The sequence below is a fragment of the Salvelinus fontinalis genome, chromosome 30 (assembly GCF_029448725.1).
Source record: "Salvelinus fontinalis isolate EN_2023a chromosome 30, ASM2944872v1, whole genome shotgun sequence".
In the NCBI taxonomy this organism is placed as follows: Eukaryota; Metazoa; Chordata; class Actinopteri; order Salmoniformes; family Salmonidae; genus Salvelinus; species Salvelinus fontinalis.
Genome location: NC_074694.1, coordinates 28,323,751 through 28,348,276, shown reverse-complemented (window position 1 = coordinate 28,348,276; position 24,526 = coordinate 28,323,751). Strand labels below are relative to the sequence as shown.

Genomic DNA, 24,526 nt, shown 5'->3' with positions numbered 1-24,526 from the left:
TGCTCAATGGGTGGTGACATGTCTGGTGAGTATGCAGGCCATAGAAGAACTGGGACATTTTCAGCTTCCTGGAATTGTGTACAGATCCTTGCGACATGGGGCCGTGCATTATCATTCTGAAACATGAAGTGATGGCGGCGGATGAATGGCACGACAATGGGCCTCAGGATCTCATCACGGTATCTCTGTGCATTCAAATAGACATCGATAAAAGGCAATTGTGTTCGTTGTCCATAGCTTATGCCTGACCATACCATAAGCCCACCGCCACCATAGGGCACTCTGTTTACAACGTTCACATCAGCTTCCCTGAGACAGTTTCTGACAGTTTGTGCAGAAATTCTTCGGTTGTGCAAACCCACAGTTTCATCAGCTGTCAGCGTGGCTGGTCTCAGACGATCCTGCAGGTGAAGAAGCCGGATGTGGAGGTCCTGGGCTGGAGTGGTTACACGTGGTCTGTGGTTGCGAGGCCGGTTTGACGTACTGCCAAATTCTCTAAAACGTTGGAAGCAGCTTATGGTAGAGAAATGAACATTCAATTCTCTAGCAACCGCTCTGCTGGACATTCCTGCAGTCAGCATGCCAATTGCACACTCCCTTAAAACTTGAGACATCTGTTGGATTCTGTTGTGTGAAGAAACTGCACATTTTAAAGTGACCTTTTATTGTCCCCAGCACAAAGTGCACCTCTGCAATGATCATGCTGTTTAATCAGCTTTTTGATATGCCACACCTGTCAGGTGGATGGATTATCATCGCAAAGGAGAAATGTTCACTAACAGGGATATAAACAAATTTGTGTGCAAAATGTGAGAGAAATAAGCTTTTTATGCATTTGGAAAATGTCTGGGGTATTTTATTTCAGCTCTTGCAACATGGGACCAACACTTACATGTTGCATTTATGTTTTTGTTCAGTATAGATTAGACAGCATATCCAATCATGGCCCGGTACTAGGGAGCCACCCTCCACCCCACTGGCCCCATGCCCACAAAGAGTGCACCGTCTGGGGACCACAGAGCCCTCACCTCTACCCCCACCAGCCCCTCGCCACCCTGCCCTCAGGCCTTCATAGAAAACAGCCACTCAGGAAGAACCATGGTTAAAATTGGATGACTGTCACGCCCTGACCTTAGTATTCTTTGTTTTCTTTATTATTTTTGGTTAGGTCAGGGTGTGATAAGGGTGATATATTTTTTTTGTTCTGTCTAGGGTTTTTGTATGTTTATGGGGTTGTTACTGGTCTAGGTGTTTTGTATGTCTATGGTTGCCTAGATTGGTTCTCAATTAGAGGCAGCTGTTTATCGTTGTCTCTGATTGGGAACCATATTTAGGCAGCCATATTCCTTGAGTATTTCGTGGGTGATTGTCTATGGTTAGCTGCCTGTGTCAGCACTATTATTATATAGCTTCACGTTTGTTTTGTTGTTTTTGTATAGTTCGTTCAGTGTTCTTTCTTCATTAAAGAAGATGTACTCAAATCACGCTGCGCTTTGGTCTCATCACTATAACGAACGTGACAATGACAACATGGTTAAGATATGTAAACTCTGTTGATACTTTACTTTTTATTCTGTGTATAGTGTGGATCCATAAAACAATGTAACTATTAATTAAAGCTCTTCATATCTCTGCACAAATTCTGTACTAAAACACAGTCTGCAGGCTGAAGACATACACTCACTAGCCAGTCTATTTGGTACACCACCCCGTTCACGAAAATGGATCGTTCCTACAGTGAGTCACATGGCCGTGGCTTGCTATATAAAGCAGGCAGACAGGCATCGAGGCATTCAGTTGCTGTTCGATTGAACATTAGAATGGGCAAAATGAGTGACCTAAGCAACTTTGAGTGTGGCATGATCGTCGGTGCCAAGCACTCCGGATCCAGAATCAGAAACGGCCGCCCTCCTGGGCTATTCACACACAACAGTGTCTAAGGTTTCCCGAGAATGGTGCGACAAACAAAAAATAATCATGCAAGCTAACATGCGGGCCAGCATGGACCAACATCCCTTTGGAACATTTCCAACTTGTAGAATACTTTCCCCCAGAAAAATTCAGGCTGATCTGGAGGCAAAGGCGGGTCCGACCCGATACTAGATGGGTGTACCTAATAAACTGTCTGGTGAGTGTACTGTACCAAAGTGATGTTGCGGCAGGAGAGGTGTTAGCGTTTTCCATTATTTCCTTCCCTCTACTTCCTCTGAATTGTCACAGTGCAGTTCCAGGGCTGATTGCCGCCGGTGGGCATGAACACAACTGACAGGGAGAGAACACACATACGTACACACATACACACAGGGAGTTTAAACTCTATGACTTCATCTGTCTGGGTGGGTTGTTGGCCTCCTCCGTGTAAGCTGTAATTCAGTGTGTCATCACCCCCCTGCAGCACGTACAGTATGACACACTGACACACACACACACACACCACAGTGAGGTAAACATTGCTTCTCTGACATGCCTGATCATCCCCATCTCCTCTTAGACTCAGGAGTGGGATGCAGGGCAGCAGAAAAAAATACATTCCATTTGCCGAGGGGCGTTGGAGCTCGCACTGTAAACAGTTTTTCACTGTCACTTTCTGCTCCCTGTCTGAGTAGTAAAAATAGGTAACTATTTGTGAGGTTTCCCATATATGTATGAATAAAGGGCTGTCTAGTTGTGGATAAACAGGAGTAGGCATCAAGGGAGAAGGGTGTGAGTTTGAAATAAAGACCTGCCACTCACCTTGCACCAAAAGTCTCAGCAACACAGTTCTGTGCCTGGAGAATGTTCAGTGTTTGTTCAGTTAGTCGGCCTGGGAACAGAAGGCTGAGTAACGTTTAACACGTTGTCATCTTTCACACCACTGACTGGACTCCCACTCTTTGAAAGTCAGTGGGGCTTTTTAACAGCAAGTTATAACAACTTTTTTCTTGCCAAACAACCACCTGTTTACTTAGTTTCAATAACAAATTGTATCTATTTTATTTGAGCTTTTTCACTGGTTTGCTCTTTGTGACTGATTTATGGAAATTGGATGGGTGTCTTGTCTTGTCTTTGCCATTTCAACTAGCCTAACAAACTGTCACGACTTTCCCCAGTCTTGTATAGACTGCAGCTTCGATAGCCCTACAGCAGTTGGTTTTGCAGTTATGAACTCTTACACTCTATTAAATGTATTCTTCCTCAGGGGAATAAAAAACACAGAAACAGAACAGGTAGCCTCGGTTTGTTTTTCTAAATCTGTCAGTCATCTCTGCTCAACACATGGCCAGCTTGCTGAGTCGCCAGCCCATCTGCATGTCATTACTGTAGGCTTCTTTTGACACTAATGGAGCTATTTCAGAAAGCAATAAACTGTGGGGAACATTAGCTGAGATGCAGAGGGGAACACACTGAAATGAAGAGTAGCTGACGTGCAGAACATCGCTAAGATGTCTCCCCCAGGCCTCCAAGGGGAAATTATTATTCCAAATAAAACTATTAAATTGAGAAGGGGGAGAAATGAAAGAAATAAACCACATGTATTCGCCAAGAGATTGAGTAACGAGACGGAAGGCAACGGCTCATGTTGAAGACGTGAAAAAAACACTGTGTTGTAATGTAGCCAATCAGGCAGTCTCACCTGTCGTCCTTTATGGTGCTCTGTCTCTTTAATTCTCCCACGTTCCCCTCCATCTATGGTGTTTTTACACATGATTGCATGTGCTTGGCATGCTGACACTGACAATGAATTCCTCCATATCATTAATTGAACGAGCAGAAATAGAAGCAGAAATAGTAGCATGATTAAAAAACAGAAATCCAATCAAATATGCTTATTTAATGTAAGTCCACAGATGAGGTGAACTATTCAATAAAGACGTACAGCACACATTTAGAAATAAATCCCTCTCACTGTTCATCAAACAATCCCTTCAACAATGATAATTAATCACACTATCTTTTCCCACACTGGATACATCAGCCCTGGCTCCCCTCTCCAATTAGATTTACCTTCATACTGCAATGTTAGTGTTTGGATTAAGTGGAATTATCCAGGAATACTAATGTTTTAAATCCTCCTTAGCCTTTGACTCATCGTGTATCAGCCGCTTGACAGCTATCAGGGATTTAACATGCTGTGTTGTGGGGTTTATATAGTATGTTACGCAAAAATATGCCACAGATATTAGCAGGAGCTTCCCTGTTGGGTTGGAACCCTAGTCAGTCAGTTCTGTGTTCCAACTCAGAGCTGTGGAATGATTTCACCATTCTGGAGATTCTTTCAGAGTTCCGTCAGAGGATTTTTCTGTCCCTGTATGGTCTCCTTTAGAATCTCTGGATGGTTATTAAAACCAAAGAGTAATGGGGCAGAAGTGAGGAGGCAAAGGAGAAAATGAGGATATCTGGGAGAAGGAAGAAGAGAGAAGAGAAGGAGGGGCGGAAGGGCTATTGTTCTCTGCCTTCTTCATCCTCTCCTACATGATAGGGCTTGATTTTCAAAAGGCAGCTTTGTTATAAAATGGGTCCAAAGAGAGGCGACATAGGGACCCAAGTTGAAACACACATTCAACATTTTCCTAGAGCTGGTTGATTCTTTGTGAGAGGAGAGTGACTGTGGAAATATGTAAATGTTCCCTGATACTCTCCCTGAGCGTCTTGCCTCACCCTCACCCCCACTACACACACTCTCCCCCATTGTAATGAGTCATTGACAAACTGTAGTGTGTAAAGTGGCTCCCCTGTAATCCATCACTGCAAACACCCTCCAAACCTCCCCACTCTTGTCTCTTTTTCTGTCTGTCTCTCTCTCCAACTCTGTCTGTCTCGCCATCTCTCTGTGTGTCTGTCTGTCTCTCTGTCTCGTATCTGGCAAGCCTTACTGAATTATTCATACAATATGCTTTCTGATTAGTCCCATCACTGCAGTATTTCAACACTCACTATATATATATTCTTTTTTTTCCCGACTGGTTTTTCTTTCTCTACCCTATTCTATGCCTCCAAACACCATATTTCATTCTCCTTATTGCCATTCACTGTCGCACAGATTTGCTAAACTAGATGTGACAGGGGAGAAGCTTGTTCATGCCTCTTATAAAAGCCATACATTTGGGTTAATGGACATTTCTCTTCCCTTTCCATTTTCTCTCTCTCCAGTTTTCATACATTTGTTCTGACCATGAGGATGCTTCTTTTCGTAAGATGTTTTATTTTAGTTTGTCACAGTGATTCAAGGGCTACCATTTGCATATACAGTACCAGTCAAAAGCATGAAAGACATCAAAACTATGAAATAACACATGGAATCATGTAGTAACCAAAAAAGTGTTAAACTAAACAAAATATATTTTATATTTGAGATTCTTCAAAGTAGCCACCCTTTGCCTTGATGACAGCTTTGCACATTCTTGGCATTCTCTCAACCAGCTTCACCTGGAATGCTTTTCCAACAGTCTTGAAGGAGTTCCCACATATGCTGAGCACTTGTTGCCTGCTTTTCCTTTACTCTGCGGTCCTGTAGGCCAGGTCATCTGATGTAGCACTCAATCACTCTCCTTGGTCAAATAGCCCTTACACAACCTGGAGGTGTGATTTGGGTCATTTACCTGTTGAAAAACAAATGACAGTCCCACTAAGCGCAAACCAGATGGGATGGCGTATTGCTGCAGAATGCTGTGGTAGCCATGCTGGTTAAGTGTGCCTTGAATTCTAAATAAATCACTGACAGTGTCACCAGCAAAGCACCCCCACACATCACACCTCCTCCTCCATGCTTCAAAATGCCAACACAAAAAATAAATAAAAGTAACAAATAATTAAAGAGAGCCAGTTTCATCATAGCGCTTGATGGTTTTTGCGACTGCACTGAAGAAACTTGAAAAGTTCTTGAAATGTTCCATATTGACTGACCTTCATGTCTTAAAGTAATGATGGACTGTCATTTCTCTTTGCTTATTTGAGCTGTTCTTGCCATAATATGAACTTAGTCTTTTACCAAATAGGGCTATCTTCTGTATACCACCCTGACCTTGTCACAACACAACTGATTAACTTTTAACAAGGCACACCTGTTAATTTAAATTAATTCCAGGTGACTACCTCATTGAGCTGGTTGAGAGAATGCCAAGGGTGTGCAAAGCTGTCATCAAGGCAAAGGGTGGCTACTTTGAAGAATCTCAAATATAAAATATATTTTGTTTAGTTTAACACTTTTTTGCTTACTACATGATTCCATATGTGTTATTTCATCGTCCTCACTATTATTCTACAATATAGAAAATGGTAAGAATAACGAAAAACCCTTGAATGAGTAGGTGTGTCCAAACTTTTGACTGGTACTGTATATGTGCAAATGGTAGCCCTTGAAAAGTAAGTATCTTTTTTTTTTGGTAATCAGCTCCTGTTTACATAAACAAAGCAATTAACTTGGAGTGTATCATTGTTTCCCAGCAGCTACTCTCAGGCTGCCTGACTTGTTTGAGCAGCCTAACTCTGCCAATATGCTTTTCTCCTCATCTATATTTTAGTGTACAGAGAAAGCAATAAGCTCAATGAATGAATTATAGGGACTTGTTTTTGGTTTGTAGGCTACCATTGTTGAACCTAAGAGGGAGAGTCATTGTGCTTGATACTGTATGTCACTGTGCCCTGAAAAAGTGGGCTGCTTGAAAAGTCTAAATCTTCTGTCCTATTTTTATTTTTTAGCCCTCTCTCTCTCTTTCTCTCCCTCTCTGTCTCTCTCTTTCTCTCCCTCTCTGTCTCTCTCTTTCTCTCTCTCTCTGTCTCTCTCTTTCCCTCTCTGTCTCTCTCTTTTTCTCCCTCTCTGTCTCTCTGTCTCCTTCTCTCTACATGAAACATCTACTATAAGTAGCCCACTATATTTTGGTTCCTTTATCTAACAATACTCTGCTATTCAAGACCTACACATCTCTCCTTCTCTGTTGCTCTCATAGAAATGACATCCGATGATCCATTTCTTCACAGGTACTATACATGAAGAAACCTAAAAATTCCCCAGGCATTAGTCATAATGCCTTATAATAACTAGACAGATCTGGAGGCAATACAGTTATAACAGTCCTCGAGACTTGGGGTGCTTCCAAAATGGCACGCTATTCCCTATATAGGGCACTGTTTGACCAGAGACCTATCAATCCCGGTCAAAAGTAGTGCACTATATAGGGAATAGGGTGCCATTTGGGGCACACACATTTTCAGACACCCGTTTGAGATGTCTTCCAGTCATATGTGGAGGGAATAATGTAAAATGCCCTATAAAAACTAGCCAGTTCTGAAGGCCATACAGTTATCAGACTTGTAGAGCAGTAGACACCCGTTTTAGCCGTCTCCCACAGCTGCGACCTTCCTAATGAGGGTTGGAGGGGAGTGCTGCTGCTGTTTAGTCCATCTCTCTGTCTCTCTCTCTCCCCCCTCTCTCTAGTCATCATTAAATATCATCTTACTTCCCCCTCCAGCCTGCGTGCCTTACATTTTAAGCTGTTCCCGTGTCATTTACACTGGCACACAACCAGTAATGATGTCAGGAAACTGCAAGGTACGAGCTGACAAATAGTATTTTTTTGACTCATCCTATAGGGAGATAAATATGAGTGGAAAATGGATGTGATAGATGCATCTATGACATCCATTCGCATCTATCACATCCCCTGGGACCTGGGGACCTATACAGTCATAAGTAGCATGTTTATGGATAATTTGGTCCCACTTCATGAAACAGGAAGGGAAACGTAATCAAGACGTGATCAGCTGCCTAGTTTTCCCTAGTCTTTCTGTCTCTTTAATCCTAATCACTTTTTGCTCTCATCAAACCCTCATCAAGTCTCGTCATGTTTGACATTACGCACTTGAATACATCCTCAGAACAGGAAAAGGATTTTTAGAGAAGTTCAGACTGTAAACATTAGATGAGTTCTACAGTACATCGTGGAACAAAGCAGTAGAATAGAGAATTATGGAGATTGAGCAACAGTAAAACAGTCCTCTAGTGCTCTCTAAAGGCCATTCTGGAACAGGGCATGACTTCTCTTACTTTACATACTGTATGCTTTCTATACACATTGCTTACATTGCCTGCTGCTGTATGACCTGGAATCAACACTGAATAGTGATGAAATGGAGTGATATTCAGTTTAGTTTCCAGGTTAACTGCTGACTGAAGTTGACTGAAGTTCAGTGATGTCGTGCTAGAGAAGGATCTCCAAGAAGAGACCCACAATGACAGTGATGTAACAGACTTTTAGAGCACAGCCAGGCAGCAGAGAGCTTGTTTACCCTGGAGGATCATATGTTTGACTGCACCACGGAGATGAACCTATTGAAACATTGATGCCCGTGTTCCATTGAGGTATTCCACAAGCATGGTTTAAGCCTCACAACCTGCCTAAGTTTCTTCTCTGTGGCCACTTCACTTTTAAGAACAAGAGAAAGGAACTAACTCTTTCTGTGTTGTTAAGTGGAAGTGTTTCACAGCTACTTACCCATATTTTATGGGGAAGGTGAAACAAACGGACTATTCTGAGAATAAATCCTTCTCTGTAGGTCTCACAGTATGCATGGCTCTGGATCGGAAATGCACCAAAATGTGAATACCGGTACGAATGTAAATATTAAAGCATGTAAATGCAGGTCACAGTGTTAAATAGCTACAGTACTGAGGTGAGTCATGTCAACAACATCTCCATCTGACTAGGAGAGCCAGGGTTGGAGGAGCGGGAGCTGTATGTGTGTGTGTGTGTGTGTGTGTGTGTGTGTGTGTGTGTGTGTGTGTGTGTGTGTGTGTGTGTGTGTGTGTGTGTGTGTGTGTGTGTGTGTGTGTGTGTGTGTGTGTGTGCTGTCTGAAGCAGACAGAACCCTCCCCCACTCCTTCTCCTCCTCCTCCAGTGCCATTTACAAGCCTGTCCTATTCTGAGCTACGATTACACACTGCCTCTTCACTGATTATGGAGAAACGTGGGTTGGCAGGACATAGCACAGAACATAGCCCAGCTGGGTACAATTTAGCAGCACAACATACACACACGTATGCAACCACTCTACCTTGTCATCGTCTTTTCACTGCTGTGCTTCCCTTTGCCTCCCCAGGGGAATCATTAGTGTTTTGTTATTGGTAAATATTGTAGATTTTGTCACCTGATTGCATTTCCCTGCTAGCTCTCAAAATCCCCTGAAGGTGGACACTATGCATGATAATAAGTTGGGTTGTACAGTACATCACAGGTGGCTGGTGGTACCTTAATTATGGAGGACAGGCTCATCGTAATTGCTTGAACGAAATGAATGGGATGGTATCAAACACATCAAACATGTGGTTTCCATGAGTTTGATACCAATTAATTTACTCCATCCAAGACATTTATAAGCCGTCCTCCTCTCACTAGCCTCCTGTGCAGTACATGTCCAGTATGTATGTACTGTACACATGTACAGTATGTAATGTACACATTCCTACTGTATATAGTTACTATTCCACTACAGCAGATGGCGCTAAAAATCCTGTAGCTTGTTCCCGCTTCACCGTTACGTGACCGGATATGCAATTTTGAAAACATTGGTGGGATGTGCAGGCTAATACAATGAAGCTCCTAATAACTCCTAATTTATGCACTTGTTGTTATTTTCTTACAATTGATGATATGCGTGTATAGCGAAAGCAGTTTTAGTTAGCAAACAAGTTAAATGTATTTTCTTTACCGACTCGTTCTTGCAGAATACTTCCATGTTGTATAGCTAGCAAGCTAGATAGCATTCAAGCTATATTGTCTGACTGACCAACATTATTACTGACAACAACTCACCGTACACGGAGGGAGATGGCTGGTCAACTACTTGAGTTTGAGACGGAGATGTTCCTGGGTTTGTTTGGCTCGGACGGACTGCTGGTGACTGCGGAGGGCATGGGGATAGACCGCATCCTGCTGCAGTTCATGCGGGTGTACTCCGAGGAGGGGAGTCTGGTGCTGCTGCTGAACACTACCACGCCCGAGCAGGTGGGTGAATAATAGCGGTGCTAGGGGAACGAATGGTCAGGGGCCCAGTTCAGGAGGGGGCAACGTTACACAACGATCATAGGCAGCTACTTGTCATCTGCTTGACTTTCAAGCTTGCATCAGGAGGGCTTCAGCTATGATGGACCCCCCTTGGTTGCAGATCTTGCATGAATCGAACTATAGGTGATGTTTGTATAACGTTACATGTCTTTCTATGTAGAAAGTTTGTAATAGTAACCAATAACCCATGTTCCTATTTGTGCTTCTATTTCCTCTGCTAGGAGTTCTTCACAGAGCAGCTGCGAGCTGAGGGAGTGAGCCACCTGCCCCAGACAGTGACCAGTGATGTCCAGAGTACAGAGCGCTACGAAGTTTATACACAGGGAGGGGTCCTGTTCGTCACCAGCCGCATCCTAGTGGTGGACTTCCTCACTGACAGGATACCTGCACACCTCATCTCGGGTCAGTATATAGTGTAGACAAAACTAGAGTTTTGACATACCAGTTATGTTATATTAGTATGGATAATGGTTACAAATCAGACTGGGATGTGTGAAAACAATGCCCTAAGATGTAGTTGCTCAAAAGGACACTCCTATTGCTCTCTCTGTCTAAGCACTATCCTTTCTTTCTTTGTGCTGCTTCACTTTATTTATTTACCTTGTTTACATCGACCCACAACTTTCTCTGTTTTCCCCAGGTATACTGGTGTACCGGGCTCATAAGATAATTGAGTCTTGCCAGGAGGCCTTCATCTTGAGACTGTTCAGACAGAAGAATAAGACAGGCTTCATCAAGGCCTTCACAGACAAGGCCACCTCCTTCTCCTCAGGCTTCTGTCAGGTGGAGAGAGTCATGAGGAACCTCTTTGTCAAGAAACTTTTCCTCTGGCCCAGGTGGGTGGGGGAGCCCTTTTTAATGAAATGTTTTACTCCTTTGTGTGGTAACTTCTTGAATTATTGATGATGATGGATAGTTCTCTTTCTCTGCTCCCATCTCTCTCTCTTTTTCTCTCTGTCTCCCCGCCTCTTTCAGGTTCCAGGCGTCAGTGAACTCGGTTTTGGACAGACACAAGCCAGATGTGGTGGAGCTGCATGTGTCTTTGACCCCGGCCATGAGGGCCATCCAGAGCTCTGTCCTGGACATCATGAACGCCTGTCTGAAGGAGCTGAAGCGCTACAACCCCACGCTGGAGGCAGAGGACCTCTCCCTGGAGAATACCCTTGGGAATGCCTTCGAAAAGGTCAGACTTGTTAGTTACATAGGAATTAAGCATCAATACCCACTGGAGTAAACTAACTACAACTTCTTGCAGTTCAGCAATAACCATTGTATACATAACACAACTCAATGTGAATGTACATTTAGTGTTCTTTATATTAGCGTTAGTGATATAAAAATACACTGCACACTGCTCGTCTCCAGACTAGAGGTCGACCGATTATGATACTGAATGAACACTTATTTTAACTTAATATAATACATCAATAAAATCAATTTAGTCTCAAATAAATAATGAAACATGTTCAATTTGGTTTAAATAATGCAAAAACAAACTGTTGGAGAAGAAAGTAAAAGTGCAATATTTGCCATGTAAAAAAGCTAACGTTTAAGTTCCTTGCTCAGAACATGAGAACATATGAAAGCTGGTGGTTCCTTTTAACATGAGTCTTCAATATTCCCAGGTAAGAAGTTTTATATTGTAGTTATTATAGGAATTATAGGACTATTTCTCTCTATACCATTTGTATTTCATATACCTTTGACTATTGGATGCTCTTACAGGCACTATAGTATTGCCAGCCTAATCTCGGGAGTTGATAGGCTTGAAGTCATGAACAGCGCAATGCTTGAAGCACAGCGAAGAGCTGCTGGCAAATGCAGGAAAGTGCTGTTTGAATGAATGCTTACGAGCCTGCTGCTGCCTACCACCGCTCAGTCAGATTGCTCTATCAAATCATAGACTTAATTATAATATAATAACACACAGAAATACAAGCCTTAGATCATTAATATGGTCGAATTTCAAAAACAAAACGTTTATTCTTTCAGTGAAATACGGAACCGTTCAGGGTGGCATCCATAAGTGTAACTATTGCTGTTACAATGCACAACCTTCAATGTTATGTCATAATTATGTACAATTCTGGCTCTTCTTGCACAGAATGCAAGAGAATTGACACAATTTCCCTAGTTAAAATAAATTCATGTTAGCAGGCAATATTAACTAAATATGCAGGTTTAAAAATATATACTTGTGTATTGATTTTAAGAAAGGCATTGATGTTTATGGTTAGTTACACAGTGCTTTTTTTGCGAATGCGCTTGTTAAATCATCACCCGTTTGGCGAAGTAGGCTGTGATTCGATGATAAATTAACAGGCACCGCATCGATTTTATGCAACGCAGGGCAAGCTAGATAAACAAGTAATATCAACAACCATGTGTAATTAACTAGTGATTATGTTAAGATTGATTGTTTTTTTATATGATAAGTTTAATGCTAGCTAGCAACTTACCTTGGCTCCTTGCTGCACTCACGTAACAGGTAGTCAGCCTGCCACGCAGTCTCCTCGTGGAGTGCAATGTAATCGTGTCCAAAAATTACCAATTGTTACCAATTGTTATGAAAACTTGAAATCGCGCCTAATTAATCGGCCATTCTGATTAATCGGTCGACCTCTACTCCAGACATTAAATCAAGGCATCCACTGTACTCTATTGACCACTTACAGATTTCCTCTCATATTCCTGTTTGTTGTGCCTGTTTGACCCCCAGACCATCCGTCACTACCTGGACCCTCTGTGGCACCAGCTGGGAGCCAAGACCAAGTCTTTGGTCCAGGACCTGAAGATCTTACGTACCCTGCTGCTCTACCTCACCCAGTACGACTGTGTCACCTTCCTCAACCTCCTCGAGTCACTCCGCTCCAGCCAGAAAAACTTTGGAAGCAACTCTGGTAAGAAGTTGTAAGAACTGTCCTTGGAGAGTGAGAGAATATGAATAGCTAAATGCATTGCTTAGTTTCATTGGAGAGCTATCATATGAAGGTCTCTGTGTTTCCCCTTCCATTATGTTGGTAGCTCTAGATGCTGATTCAAGGAAAAATGTCACTTGCCTGTGGTTCATTTCAACAGGGTGGTTGTTCCTGGACTCCAGCACCTCCATGTTTATCAACGCCAGGAGTCGGGTGTATTGCATTCCTGAGTCCAAGAAGAAACTCAAGGTGGGAGCTGACACAGAAAAACAACAAAGCACTTCAGGTAACTAACTGCTCTCAAAATATACATTCAAGCACAATCTCTATGGCTATATTATATGTAATTCTATTTCTTTCAGAGGAAGAGCTTCATGAACATTTCGCTACACCCGCGATAACATCTGCAAAAAATGTGTATGCGAACAATACAATTTTATTTTATGCTTTCTGGAGCTGAAGAAAATTATTTTTGTGTGTCTGCCCCAGAGGTGAAGAGGGTGCTGGTGCTGGAACAGAACCCAAAGTGGGAGGCTCTGACAGAGGTGCTGCAGGAGATAGAGAAGGAGAACAAGAGCTCTGAACTCAAACCAGGTCAGCCACTAGCAGATTACAATATAGATTAAGTATTGTATATGGACACAGAAAGCATAACATATTCCTACCAAAGCTATGACATGCGTTGGTAAACTGTTCAGTCCTAGGTGGTGAGTCTCACTATTCTTTGTCTGATTCCCCAGGCCACATCTTGATCTGTGCCAGTGATGACAGAACCTGTGCTCAGCTTCATGAGTACATCAGTCGTGGCTCAGACTCCCTACTCAATAGACTCTACGCTCGCACCATTGGCAAAAGAGATGCCCTGTTCGACCCAGACGCACACAAACAACAGGGCCAGGGTTGGTCCAGGAAACAACAGCCTGAGAAAGAGACCAAAGGCAAAAAAGCCAAAGGGAAGGCGGCAACCACGCTGAACTCAAAGAGTAAAAAGAGGCCGTCTCTGACCCTGACTCAAATGGTTGGCAACAGAGAGGGGGATGAGGGAGAAGTGATGGGCAGTAGTGGGGATGAGGGAGGCCTGTTGGAAAAGGAGGAGGAGGAGGAGCTAAAGTTAGACTTGTCGTCTGACGCCTACTACGATGTTCTGAAAGAGCCATTGACTGTTATCCACCCTCTGAGGGGTTGCACTGACCCCTACAGTCTGACACGGGTACTGCACGAGGTGGAGCCCAGTTTCGTGGTGCTTTATGACGCCGAGCTCAGCTTTGTTCGTCAGCTGGAGATTTACAAAGCCTCCAGACCGGGGAAACCACTGAGGTAATCAAACAAAACCTTTATCCCCTTATTCATTTTACACAGATCTTGTGAATTACATGTTGTTTTTTCCCCAGATGAAGTCACTCATGAAGCATTTCCTCCTCCTCTCAGGGTGTACTTCCTGATCTATGGTGGCTCCACAGAGGAGCAGAGGTACCTGACTGGTCTGGCTAAAGAGAAACAAGCCTTTGAACACCTCATCAGGTAAGACATCTGCTGCATTATATTATGATCATCCTGCAGTTTCCATACCATGTGTTAGTTTGTGAGCTGTGCTGACTGACGGGGTGTCTGTGTGTGTGTGATTGCAGGGAGAAGGCCACTATGGTGGTTCCTGAGGAGAGAGAGGGAAGAGAAGACACCAACCTGGATCTGAGCAGGAGTCAGGAGCCTGCTTACTCTATTACCAACACACGCAAAGCGGGTAAGTGATGTGATGACATTTTATCTGATTCATTACACTGTGGGCGGCTTAGGTCTTACAATCCACATCATCTATCTGAGTCTGATTGGTTGATATAATTTAATGTCATGTCTCTCCAATCAGGGGGCCAGGAGCAGCCCAAGGAGCCTTCCCGTGTGATTGTGGACATGCGTGAGTTCCGCAGTGAGCTCCCGTCCCTCCTCCACCGACGCGGCCTGGACATCGAGCCTGTCACCCTGGAGGTGGGCGATTACATCCTCACTGCCGACACCTGCGTGGAGCGCAAGAGCGTCAGTGACCTGATTGGCTCGCTTCAGAGCGGACGCCTCTACACCCAGTGCCTGTCCATGACGCGGTACTACCGGAAGCCCGTCCTGCTGATCGAGTTCGACTCGGCCAAGCCCTTTTCCCTGGTGGCCCGCACCGACTTCCGCCAGGAGATCTCAGCTAACGACGTCACCTCCAAGCTGACCCTCCTCACCCTGCACTTCCCCCGCCTCAGGATCCTTTGGTGCCCCTCCCCACACGCCACCGCAGAACTTTTCCAGGAGCTGAAGAAAGGTCGACCCGAGCCGGATGCCGCCGCTGCCCAGGCCATCACGGCCGAGTCGGACACGGTGGCAGAGTCAGCTGACCTCTTCAACCCTGGGCCATACGACTTCCTGCTTCGGATGCCAGGGGTTAATGCGAAGAACTACAGGGCTCTGGTTAAACACGCAGATAGCCTGGCACACCTAGCCAAACTAAGCCAGGAAAGGCTAGCACAGATTCTGGGGCATGCTGGCAATGGGAAGTCGCTCTATGAGTTCCTGCATAATACTGTGGACATCCCTGCCCCTGCACAGAAAAGTAAATAGTCATACACTTAAAAGGAACAGAGGCTGACATGTGATATCAGCTATGCTCAAGTTTGACTTTTAGAAAGACTATGGAAGGAACTGTGCCTTGTGTATGGACTGACCTCAATTGTGTTGTCATTGTACGTGTTTGTGAATTTAAAAATGTTGTTTTCCAACTTTGACTTTGTAAATCTTTGAATATGTAAATGGATGTTTTGCTTACATGAGCTGAATTATATTTAGGATCTGCTGTTGGATTTGATACTTGCAGTACTGTAGTAGAAAACTGCTGATACAGAGAAGTCAGTAAGCAGAAAGTGTTTTAAATCGGGTGTGAAGCATCCGGTCTGTGGGTGGTTTCATAAAAACAATAAAATAAATGTGTGGGAGGAACGAAGTCAATATACTTTCAAATTACTAAAACCAAATAGAAACTGGAGCATTCCAGTTTTGACAGCAAGGAAATATAACACATTTTCAGTGCGGCCCTCCGAACCTCATTGATGATCGAATGCGGCCCCGAGGCAAAATTAGTTTGCCACCCCTGTTTTAAAACAAATGAAGGTTTATTTGTTGCATTTACAGCATACGACAGATATTAAAACTGTCCAGGGAAATGCTTAGTTACAAGCTCTTACTCAACAATGCAGTGTTTAAATGCTAGGTTTGATTATGATGAATGAATTGTCTGATAATGTTGGTAATTAATTTTTTTTTATACTGTTTGTCAGAACTAGACTAGGGGTCTATTAAAATATGCCGGTATTGAACATTGGCTCTACATACGTTTGGTCTTATCTCTTGCAAAATAAACTTGCCAGAAAGTGCTTCATGATTTTTAATTCTTTGTTTGCTCAGAGTTATAAGATATATATAGCTGCCAACGATAAACATTTTTTATACACTTATGTATGGCTTTGGGGTGTGGAATGATTTGCCATCTAAATGGAAGACTCGAGCGCCCCCTGTGTCTTGAATGCAAGTGAGGTAACGCAAGCTTCCGTTTGACTACTGATTACGTCACCAAATTTATCTGAAGATATCAGCAGGAGCCATTTTATTCCGCGAATGAAACTTCCGATTTCCTAAAAAACACAAGACATTCTCCTCGACATCAATGGCAGTGTGTCGTTGAATCGAATGATAAACCTTTTCATACGGCAATGCGAAGGAATTGGGTAAGATATTTGAACTGGGTAGGGCTGTCTTGTTTTTAACGTGCGAGCAGAACTAGCAGCATGGCTAGTAGCGTTAGTGAGTGCAGAGGTTGTTGATGCAGTCATGCCATGCAGAATACAGCGAGCTAGTTAGCTACCAGTGCGAGTGGTTAAAGCCACAGTAGACAATGTGTAAACTGATTTAAATTACAAGATGACAATATTGTTCCGTGTCTTTTCTTTCACCCTGAGGCTACCAGTAACCGCTAGTGAATTGAACTCAAATGTTTTTTTTGTGTATACTGTGTTATCTCTAGACCTCCCAGCAATGCCACCTGTTACAATGTAATGTTAGCAGCTAGCAAGTCAACTCTTTGATATCCTACCCCATTTGCTTCATTATCACGAAGGATATCTGTTAAAGGGCTGCCACATCTTTTGTCAACTGTTAGCACTGGGAATGCTTGACTCTGCACACAGGTAACTCGGCGAGGTCAATTTAGGTCTGTCATAAATGGGTGAGTGAGGATGAGCCAGCCCCTTGGGATATGGCCTTGGGATAACTAGCACCAAAGAGAGACTGGCAGATCAAAGAAGCTAAAGATGAAAGTGAGAGTGAAGTGGTTGCTGCCTGCAACACGTCACTGGATGATGACACACAACACAAACACCTCACCTGACAACAGTCTTGCTTGAAATGGGATAAGGTAGATTTGAGATTTTGCATAGGACTTCGTCAGAGTCACATATGGCTCTGCCTTATGAAGCTAACAGATGGTGAGGAAAACAATAGTGAATTGTTCTGGCATACTAAATTGTGATTATAATCTGTCTTGCCAAACTTTTTACTTCTAACTGATGTTGCCAAGTTTTTAAAGCTTCTCTCCTCATCCTAACAATGTCTTGATTGGTGGTTCATTGGTTGCCAGAGTTAGGTTCTGTTTTTCCTGCACACAAAAAAATCTTATCCGGTTCAAACCTTCACACCAGAGTAACCTGAACCATCCACCCAATTTAAACCTCTTATGATGTCTCAATGAACTGTAACCTTCGGTCTATATATTAATAGATGCCTTCTCCTCTTGGATTTCTGCCTATTTTCTCTGTTTGTTGTGATATGGCCTCATGGGTCACAGATTAGGCTAGGTTTGTTGTGCCTGGAGTCACTGTCACGTTCCATGCAATAACTTATTTCCCTCAAGGAGTAGGCGGGACGTGAGTGGTTTTGGTTTTGGTTTTGTATTTACATTTGACATTTGACTTATTTAGCAGATGATCTTATCCAGAGTGACTTATGGCAGTGAGTTGTACTAGTCCCCTGTGGGAGTCGAACCCACAACCCTGGAGTTGCAAGTGCCATGCTCAACCAACGGAGCTACACGGGACCTTTTATCTTGTCTGTATTGATTTGTTTGGGTGGCGGGGGTGAAAGCAGTTGTCTAGCAGGAAAAGGTCTGTCTGGCCAGCTGGCTGAGGTGATAGAGCAGACTTTACTTTAGTGAACTCTATGCAGTAAAATACTACTTGAGTAAAAGTCTAAACGTATTTGGATTTAAATATACTTTAAATATAAGTTAAATATTAAGCAAACCAGATGCCTCAATTTAAAAAATAAAATAAAAAGAATGGATGGATAGCCAGGGGCACACTCCAACATAATTTACAATCAATGCATTTGCGTTTAGTGAGTCCACCAGATCAGAGGCAGTAGGGATGTTCTCTTGATAAATGTGTGAATTGGACCATTTTCCTTGCCTGCCAAGCATTCAAAATGTAATGAGTACTTTTGGGTGTCAGAGAAAATGTATGGTTTAAAAAGTACATTATTTCCTTTAGGAATGTATCGAAGTAAACATTGTCAAAAAGACATACTAAAGATGCCCCAGAAAACTATTTTTACTTAAGTACTTTACACCACTGACTCAGACATGAACCATAATAACATCAGCATTGGCCTTATCTCAAGAAAAAGCAGTAATTTTTGTTGGACCAGACTTGTGGGCTATTTCAGTCTCTGAGAAACCAACTTCAAATTGCTAGGATTGGGATTGAGGGGCAATAAATGTCTACTGCACAAGATACTGTTACTGGGCTGTGACTTGCTGCAAAGGGACTGGTTTTATATCTGACACACACACCAGGAGATTGTGTGTTGAAGTCTGCCGAGAGAGACTAGACCACCCTGACTGAACAGAGAGCAGAATACTGGGTGGGTATTTACCTAAAGACGGTGTGAGGAGGAGTTCCTCCCTGTAGTGAATATGAAGCATGTTACCACTGCAGTAGCCTGGAGTAGCATAACCCCTTTACAGACTGGAGAGGGGCTTGTGTTGTGTATAGATACTTAGCTGACCTATGACCTCTTCTTTGTAATGATGAGGAAGGGGCAGTCCCAGACCCTGTGGGAGAATGTGTTTAGTTCAAGCTGTCTTATTGTTTCTTTGATATTCTGGAACTATGTTATCCCAGGCTGTAGACTGCTATTATGCAATATTATGATATATTAATTGCAAAGTTATGTTTACTGTTAGGTGTATGTCTCCATCCTGCGTCTGTATGCCCATAGTTGGTGATATGGACCTTGTATCGTTACTTTAAGACTGCTGGGTCACCACATACTGGATCAGTAGGATACTACTAGGCAGGAGCAGAAGGTAATCGATCTGTCATACACACCCTCGTGGATTATCATGCACAGCACACTTAGACCCTTGTAGACTTTGCACCCAACAACCTTCAGTTTTCTGAAAGCGCAAAACAACAGTCTTTTAAAGCTGAATTGTAAACACCAGCACATTTACATACACCAATAATCTCCAAAGCCATCTACCATTAGGCCTAGCTGGGCACCACCTTGTACATTCTGTGGGTTTCCCTTTGATGAACACATGGTACTCGTTGCTGATGCCTATAGCAGGACAGAGCATTTTGGTAGGAGCACGGTTGATATTTACCACACATTGTCTAGTCATGCATGATGTTTGCTTTCCCTCTGAGGGGACCAGGTACTTCCCTCTGTTTGAATGTAAACAAACCTGTTGACCTCAATCTTCAGTGGTCAGTCAGCAACTGTGCTCCTGGAGAGCAACAAGTTTTGTGCATGCTCACTGTTTTGTTCCAGCCCAACAATAAAAACTCCTCCTGATTCAACGATCACCAATACCTTGATGAGTTGAATCAGGTGTTTTAACATGATGCGCACACACACACTATCTGTTCAGGATGCATTGATTGTGGCCATTGGTAGCCCAGGACCTGAGGAGAGTGCACTAGATCCTCTGTAGCTTCGAAACTGAGTTCTGAGGTGTTTTATATCTTGTTTGAACTGGTTGGTGCTACTGTCACAGTTTGCCTTTCAGTAAAGAGCCCCTCATGTAGGTGAGAGCTTGTCCAGCTACTGTGTCTCCTTTCTATCTTTCAATTTAAGGGACTTTGTTGGCATGGGAAACATATGTTTACATTGCAAAAGCAAGTGAAGTAGATAATAAACAACAAACATTAATAGTAAACATTACACTCAACTCTGGCTCACTGGCTTCCTGGCTCTGACTCTCAATTCAATTTCAATGTAAGTCCTTTATTGGCATGGGAAACATATGTTGTCATTGCCAAAGCCAGTGAAGGAGATGATAAACAAAAGTGAAATAAACAGTAAAAATTATCAGTAAACATTAGGCTCACAAAGCTCTCTGGCTCTCTCTCTCCCCCCTCCTCCAGAACACCCCTTCATCCCATCGCCATAAAGACCGCAGCATACTGTTGCTATAGCAACCGTCACTTGCCGCTGCAGTCCCGGTGTTCCTTTGCAATACCTCTGTTTTTGTCTCTGGTAGACTGTATGCTTTGGTACTTTGGCGACTAGTATTTTTTTTGACCCCCCCCCCCCCTGCTTTGGGCTGAGTGTGTCAATGTCTAGTTTATACATGCAGAATTACTGTTACCTCAATTAGTCACGAAATCCCTAGTTTGAAAGCGTCTGTTTTCAGTAAGCTGTACTGTCATTTTTTTTTCTTCTACATTTCCCCCCACATGGGCCAGCACCCTAGCAATTCAAGTTCCAGCCAATCAGATTCAGTCCCTCGCCATTTGAGTGACCGCTAGCAAGAATCACATACAGCAGAGCAAGAGCGCAATGACGTGGTGCACATAGCTGTACCAGAGAATCCCTTTGTCCTTTTTACTTGTGAGTTCCAAATATCTCTTAACGCTCTCCCCAGCGTGAGTTTTCTTATGCGCGTGATGTCAGAATTTACTCACTGTTCGTAAATGTTGTTGTTACGCAACAGGACAAATGCCGTCAAACCAAGACACGCTGCCTGCTAATTATCAATAGGGTGTGTTTCAACTTGTCAATTTTACATGATTTTCTAACAACAGTTTGAAATAAGGTATGTTCCGCCTCATTAATTCACAGAACAGTGGTTCCCAAACTTTTTATAGTCCCGTACCCCTTCAAACATTCAACCTCCAGCTGCGTACCCCCTCTAGCACCAGGGTCACTGCACTCACAAATTGTTTTTTTTGCTATTATTATAAGCCTACCACACACTATACAGTACATTTATTAAACATAAGAATGAGTGTAAGTTTTTGTCACAACCCGGCTCGTGGGAAGTGACAAAGAGGTCTTATAGGACCAGGGCACAAATAATAATATTATAATAATCTTGCTCTTTATTTAACCATCTTACATATAAAACCTTATTTGTTCATTGAAAATTGTGAATAGCTCACCACAGGTTAATTTGAAGGGTGTGCTTTAAAGGATGCACATAACTCTGCAATGTTGTATTGGAGAGTCTGTCTTCAATCATTTTCCACACAGTCTGTGCCTGTATTTAGTTTTCATGCTAGTGAGGGCCGAGAATCCACTCTCACATAGGTACATGGTTGCAAAAGGGCATCAGTGTCTTAGTGCGATTTGCCAAGGAAGGACACGCTCAGCGCAGCCCAGAACAGAAATCTGGCAGTGGCTTCTGATTTTAAATTCAATTTTCACAGAACAGCTTGTTGCAATTTCGACGAGGCTCTAATGTTCAGATATCGGTAAGTGGACTGGAGGTAGGGCATGAAAGGGATAACGAATCCAGTTGTTTGTGTCATCCGTTTCGGGAAAGTAATTGCGTGCCCAACTCGCTCAATCTCACATTTGACATTGTCCGTAAACTTGTTCATTTGCACACACAAAAATCATAGAATGATGGGAATAGCTGTGTGTTGTCCTTGTTAATGCAGACGGAGAAGAGCTACAACTTAATCATAGCCTCAATTTTGTCCCGCACATTGAATATAGTTGCGGAGTGTCCCTGTAATCCTAGCTTCAGATCATTCAGGCGAGAAAGAACATCACCCAGATAGGCCAGTCGTGTGAGAAACTTGTCATAATGCAAGCGGTCAGACAAGTGAAACTTATGGTCAGTAAAGAACTTTAAGCTCATCTCTCAATTTAAAAAGACGTGTTAATACTTTGCCCCTTGATAACCAGCGCACTTCTGTATGTTGTAAAAGCGTTACATGGTCGCTGACCATATCATTGCATAGTGCAGAAAATACACAAGAGTTCAGGTGCCTTGCTTTAAAAGTTAACCATTTTCAATGTAGTGTCCAAAATGTCTTTCAAGCTGTCAGGCATTCCTTTGGCAGCAAGAGCCTCTCGGTGGATGCTGCAGTGTACCCAAGTGGCGTCGGGAGCAACTGCTTGCACGTGCATTACCACTCCTATGTCTCCCTGTCATGGCTTTTGCACCATCAGTACAGATACCATCACATCTTGACCACCAAAGTCCATTTGATGTCACAAAGCTGTCCAGTACTTTAAAAATATCCTCATCTGTTTTGCAGAATAGGATGGCTTCCTTAATTGACCCCCCCATAAACGTAACGGACATATACCAGGAGCTGTGCCAGGCCTGCCACATCTGACTCATCCAGCTGTAATGCATAGATTCACTGCCTTGTATGCGAAACAGGAATCGTTTCAAAACATCTAATGCCATGTCACTGATGCGTTGTGAAACAGAGTTTGTTGAAGGCATTGTCTGTATAGTTTTTTTGCCTTTTCCTCCCAGCATTGTCCCAGCCATATCCACGGCAGCAGGAAGAATTAAGTCCTCCACAATGGTATGGGGCTTGCCTGTCCTAACCACTCGGTAACTCGCCATATAAGACGCTTCTAGACCCTTCTTATTAATGGTATCTGTTGCTTTTATACATGTCATACTACTCAAAAGTAGTCTTAATTCTCGCTCAAAAAACTCCTGTGGCTTATTTCAAATTGGCATGTTTTGTTTCTAAATGTGTGTGTGTGTGTGTGTGTGTGTTTCATCGAGTTGTGAGATAGTACTTTTGCACATATAACACTGTGGCTGAGGAAAGGCACTACTCCCAATATAAGTGAACCCCAAATCAATGTGGTTCTCATCATATTTGCTCTTCTTCGATGGTCCAACGTCCCTGTCTTTTTGGTGCTTTCCCGGGTAAGGGGGCAGTAGCTCTTCGGCTGCATCAGATTCACAACTGTCAGTGTCCATGCTAACTGGGCTAAAAACAAATGTAGAATTACTGATGTTAGCATTGGATGTGCTCGTGGAAGCAGAACAACTTGTCGTCGACAGGTGCAGGTGTAGCAGAGCTGGTATGTGTCTCTATGAACACGGGCCTTTTAAATAAAAAAATATTAGAACTATTTATCCATTTTTGAGCAAATCGAATGAGCAGCAGCTACGTTTGGCTACATACGGACCGTTAATGTAATTCCCGCGAGAGAGTAACGGTTAATGTGATCGGATATAAATTATTTGACTAGGCTACCAGTATTTGACATTGTGTTGTTATTCGCTGAACACTAGACGGTTTAGTTTTACAAGGAACTGATTTCATAACCTTCATACATATTTCTAATAGTTCTGTAAAACAATGCTAATGCTAATGGCATCAAATAAGTATTAGCTTTTGTTGTATTCTTTGAAAATGTCCTGGTCGTATCATGACCATTGCATTGACCTGTGTATTAATTTGGCCTGCATATCTCTGCCTGCCTGCTTGTGGAGCCATTGTGGAGCTGTTCAGTTATGTTACTTGTAATATTGTTTTATTTATATATCCTCCTTTCTATAGCTCAATGGGTGGCATGTCTGGTGAGTATGCAGGCAAATGGAAGAACTGGGACATTTACAGCTTCCTGGAATTGTGTACAGATCCTTGTGACATGGAGCCGTGCATTATCATGCTGAAACATGAGCTGATGGCAGGTGATTGGCACGACAATGGGCCCCCTGTTATCTCGGTGCGTTCAAATTGCCATAAAAAAAAATGCAATTGTGTTCGTTGTCTGTAACTTATGCCGGCTCTCTGTTCACAACATTGACATCAGTAAAACATTCGCTCACATGCCTGGTACAGTTGAAACTGGGATTCATCCGTGAAAAGCACACTTCTCCAGCATGCCAGTGGCTATCGAAGGTGAGCATTTGCCCACTGAAGTCGGTTAGGACGCCGAACTGTAGTCAGGTCCTAGTGAGGACGACGAGCACGCAGATGAATTTCCCTGAGATGGTTTCTCACAGTCTGTGCAGAAATTCTTCGGTTTTGCAAACCCATAGTTTCATCAGCTGTCAGTGTGGCTGGTCTCAGATGATCCTGTAGGTGGAGGTCCTGGGTTGGAGTGGTTACATGTGGTCTGTGAAGCTGGTTGGACATACTGCCAAATTCTCTAAATTGATGGAGGTGGCTTATGGTAGAGAAATTAATATTCATTTGTCTGTCAACAGCTCTGGTGGACATTCATGCAGTCAGCATACCAATTGCACACTCCCTCAACTTGAGACATCTG

At 43.1% G+C, this 24,526-nt stretch overlaps 2 protein-coding genes across 2 annotated transcripts in view; both read left to right on the top strand.

Annotated features, from left to right (window-relative positions):
- The first annotated feature begins 9,501 nt into the window (after window positions 1–9,501).
- Window positions 9,502–16,365, top strand: ercc4 (excision repair cross-complementation group 4). The gene is made up of 11 exons (XM_055890296.1): window positions 9,502–9,980; window positions 10,262–10,442; window positions 10,681–10,876; window positions 11,016–11,223; window positions 12,760–12,940; window positions 13,119–13,244; window positions 13,448–13,552; window positions 13,699–14,275; window positions 14,387–14,479; window positions 14,587–14,699; window positions 14,823–16,365. The coding sequence occupies exons 1-11, from the start codon at window positions 9,804–9,806 to the stop codon at window positions 15,554–15,556; spliced, it is 2,691 nt and encodes an 896-aa protein (XP_055746271.1). The 5' UTR covers window positions 9,502–9,803; the 3' UTR covers window positions 15,557–16,365.
- A 191-nt stretch (window positions 16,366–16,556) lies between these two features.
- The window catches only part of mrtfba (myocardin related transcription factor Ba), a 43,770-nt gene continuing 35,800 nt past the window's right edge, over window positions 16,557–24,526 (top strand). Inside the window, exon 1 of the mRNA XM_055890295.1 lies at window positions 16,557–16,716. The gene's annotated coding sequence lies outside the window, so the exon portion shown is untranslated. The remainder of the gene's footprint in view (window positions 16,717–24,526) is intronic.

What these genes read in the sequence shown, in the direction of transcription:
- ercc4 (XM_055890296.1), top strand. Translation starts at nt 9,804, where the DNA reads ATGGCTGGTCAACTACTTGAGTTTGAGACGGAGATGTTCCTGGGTTTG. An exon ending in ACACTACCACGCCCGAGCAG is followed by an intron (nt 9,981 to 10,261) that starts GTGGGTGAATAA and finishes TTCCTCTGCTAG; the next exon opens with GAGTTCTTCACAGAGCAGCT. An exon ending in AAACTTTTCCTCTGGCCCAG is followed by an intron (nt 10,877 to 11,015) that starts GTGGGTGGGGGA and finishes CGCCTCTTTCAG; the next exon opens with GTTCCAGGCGTCAGTGAACT.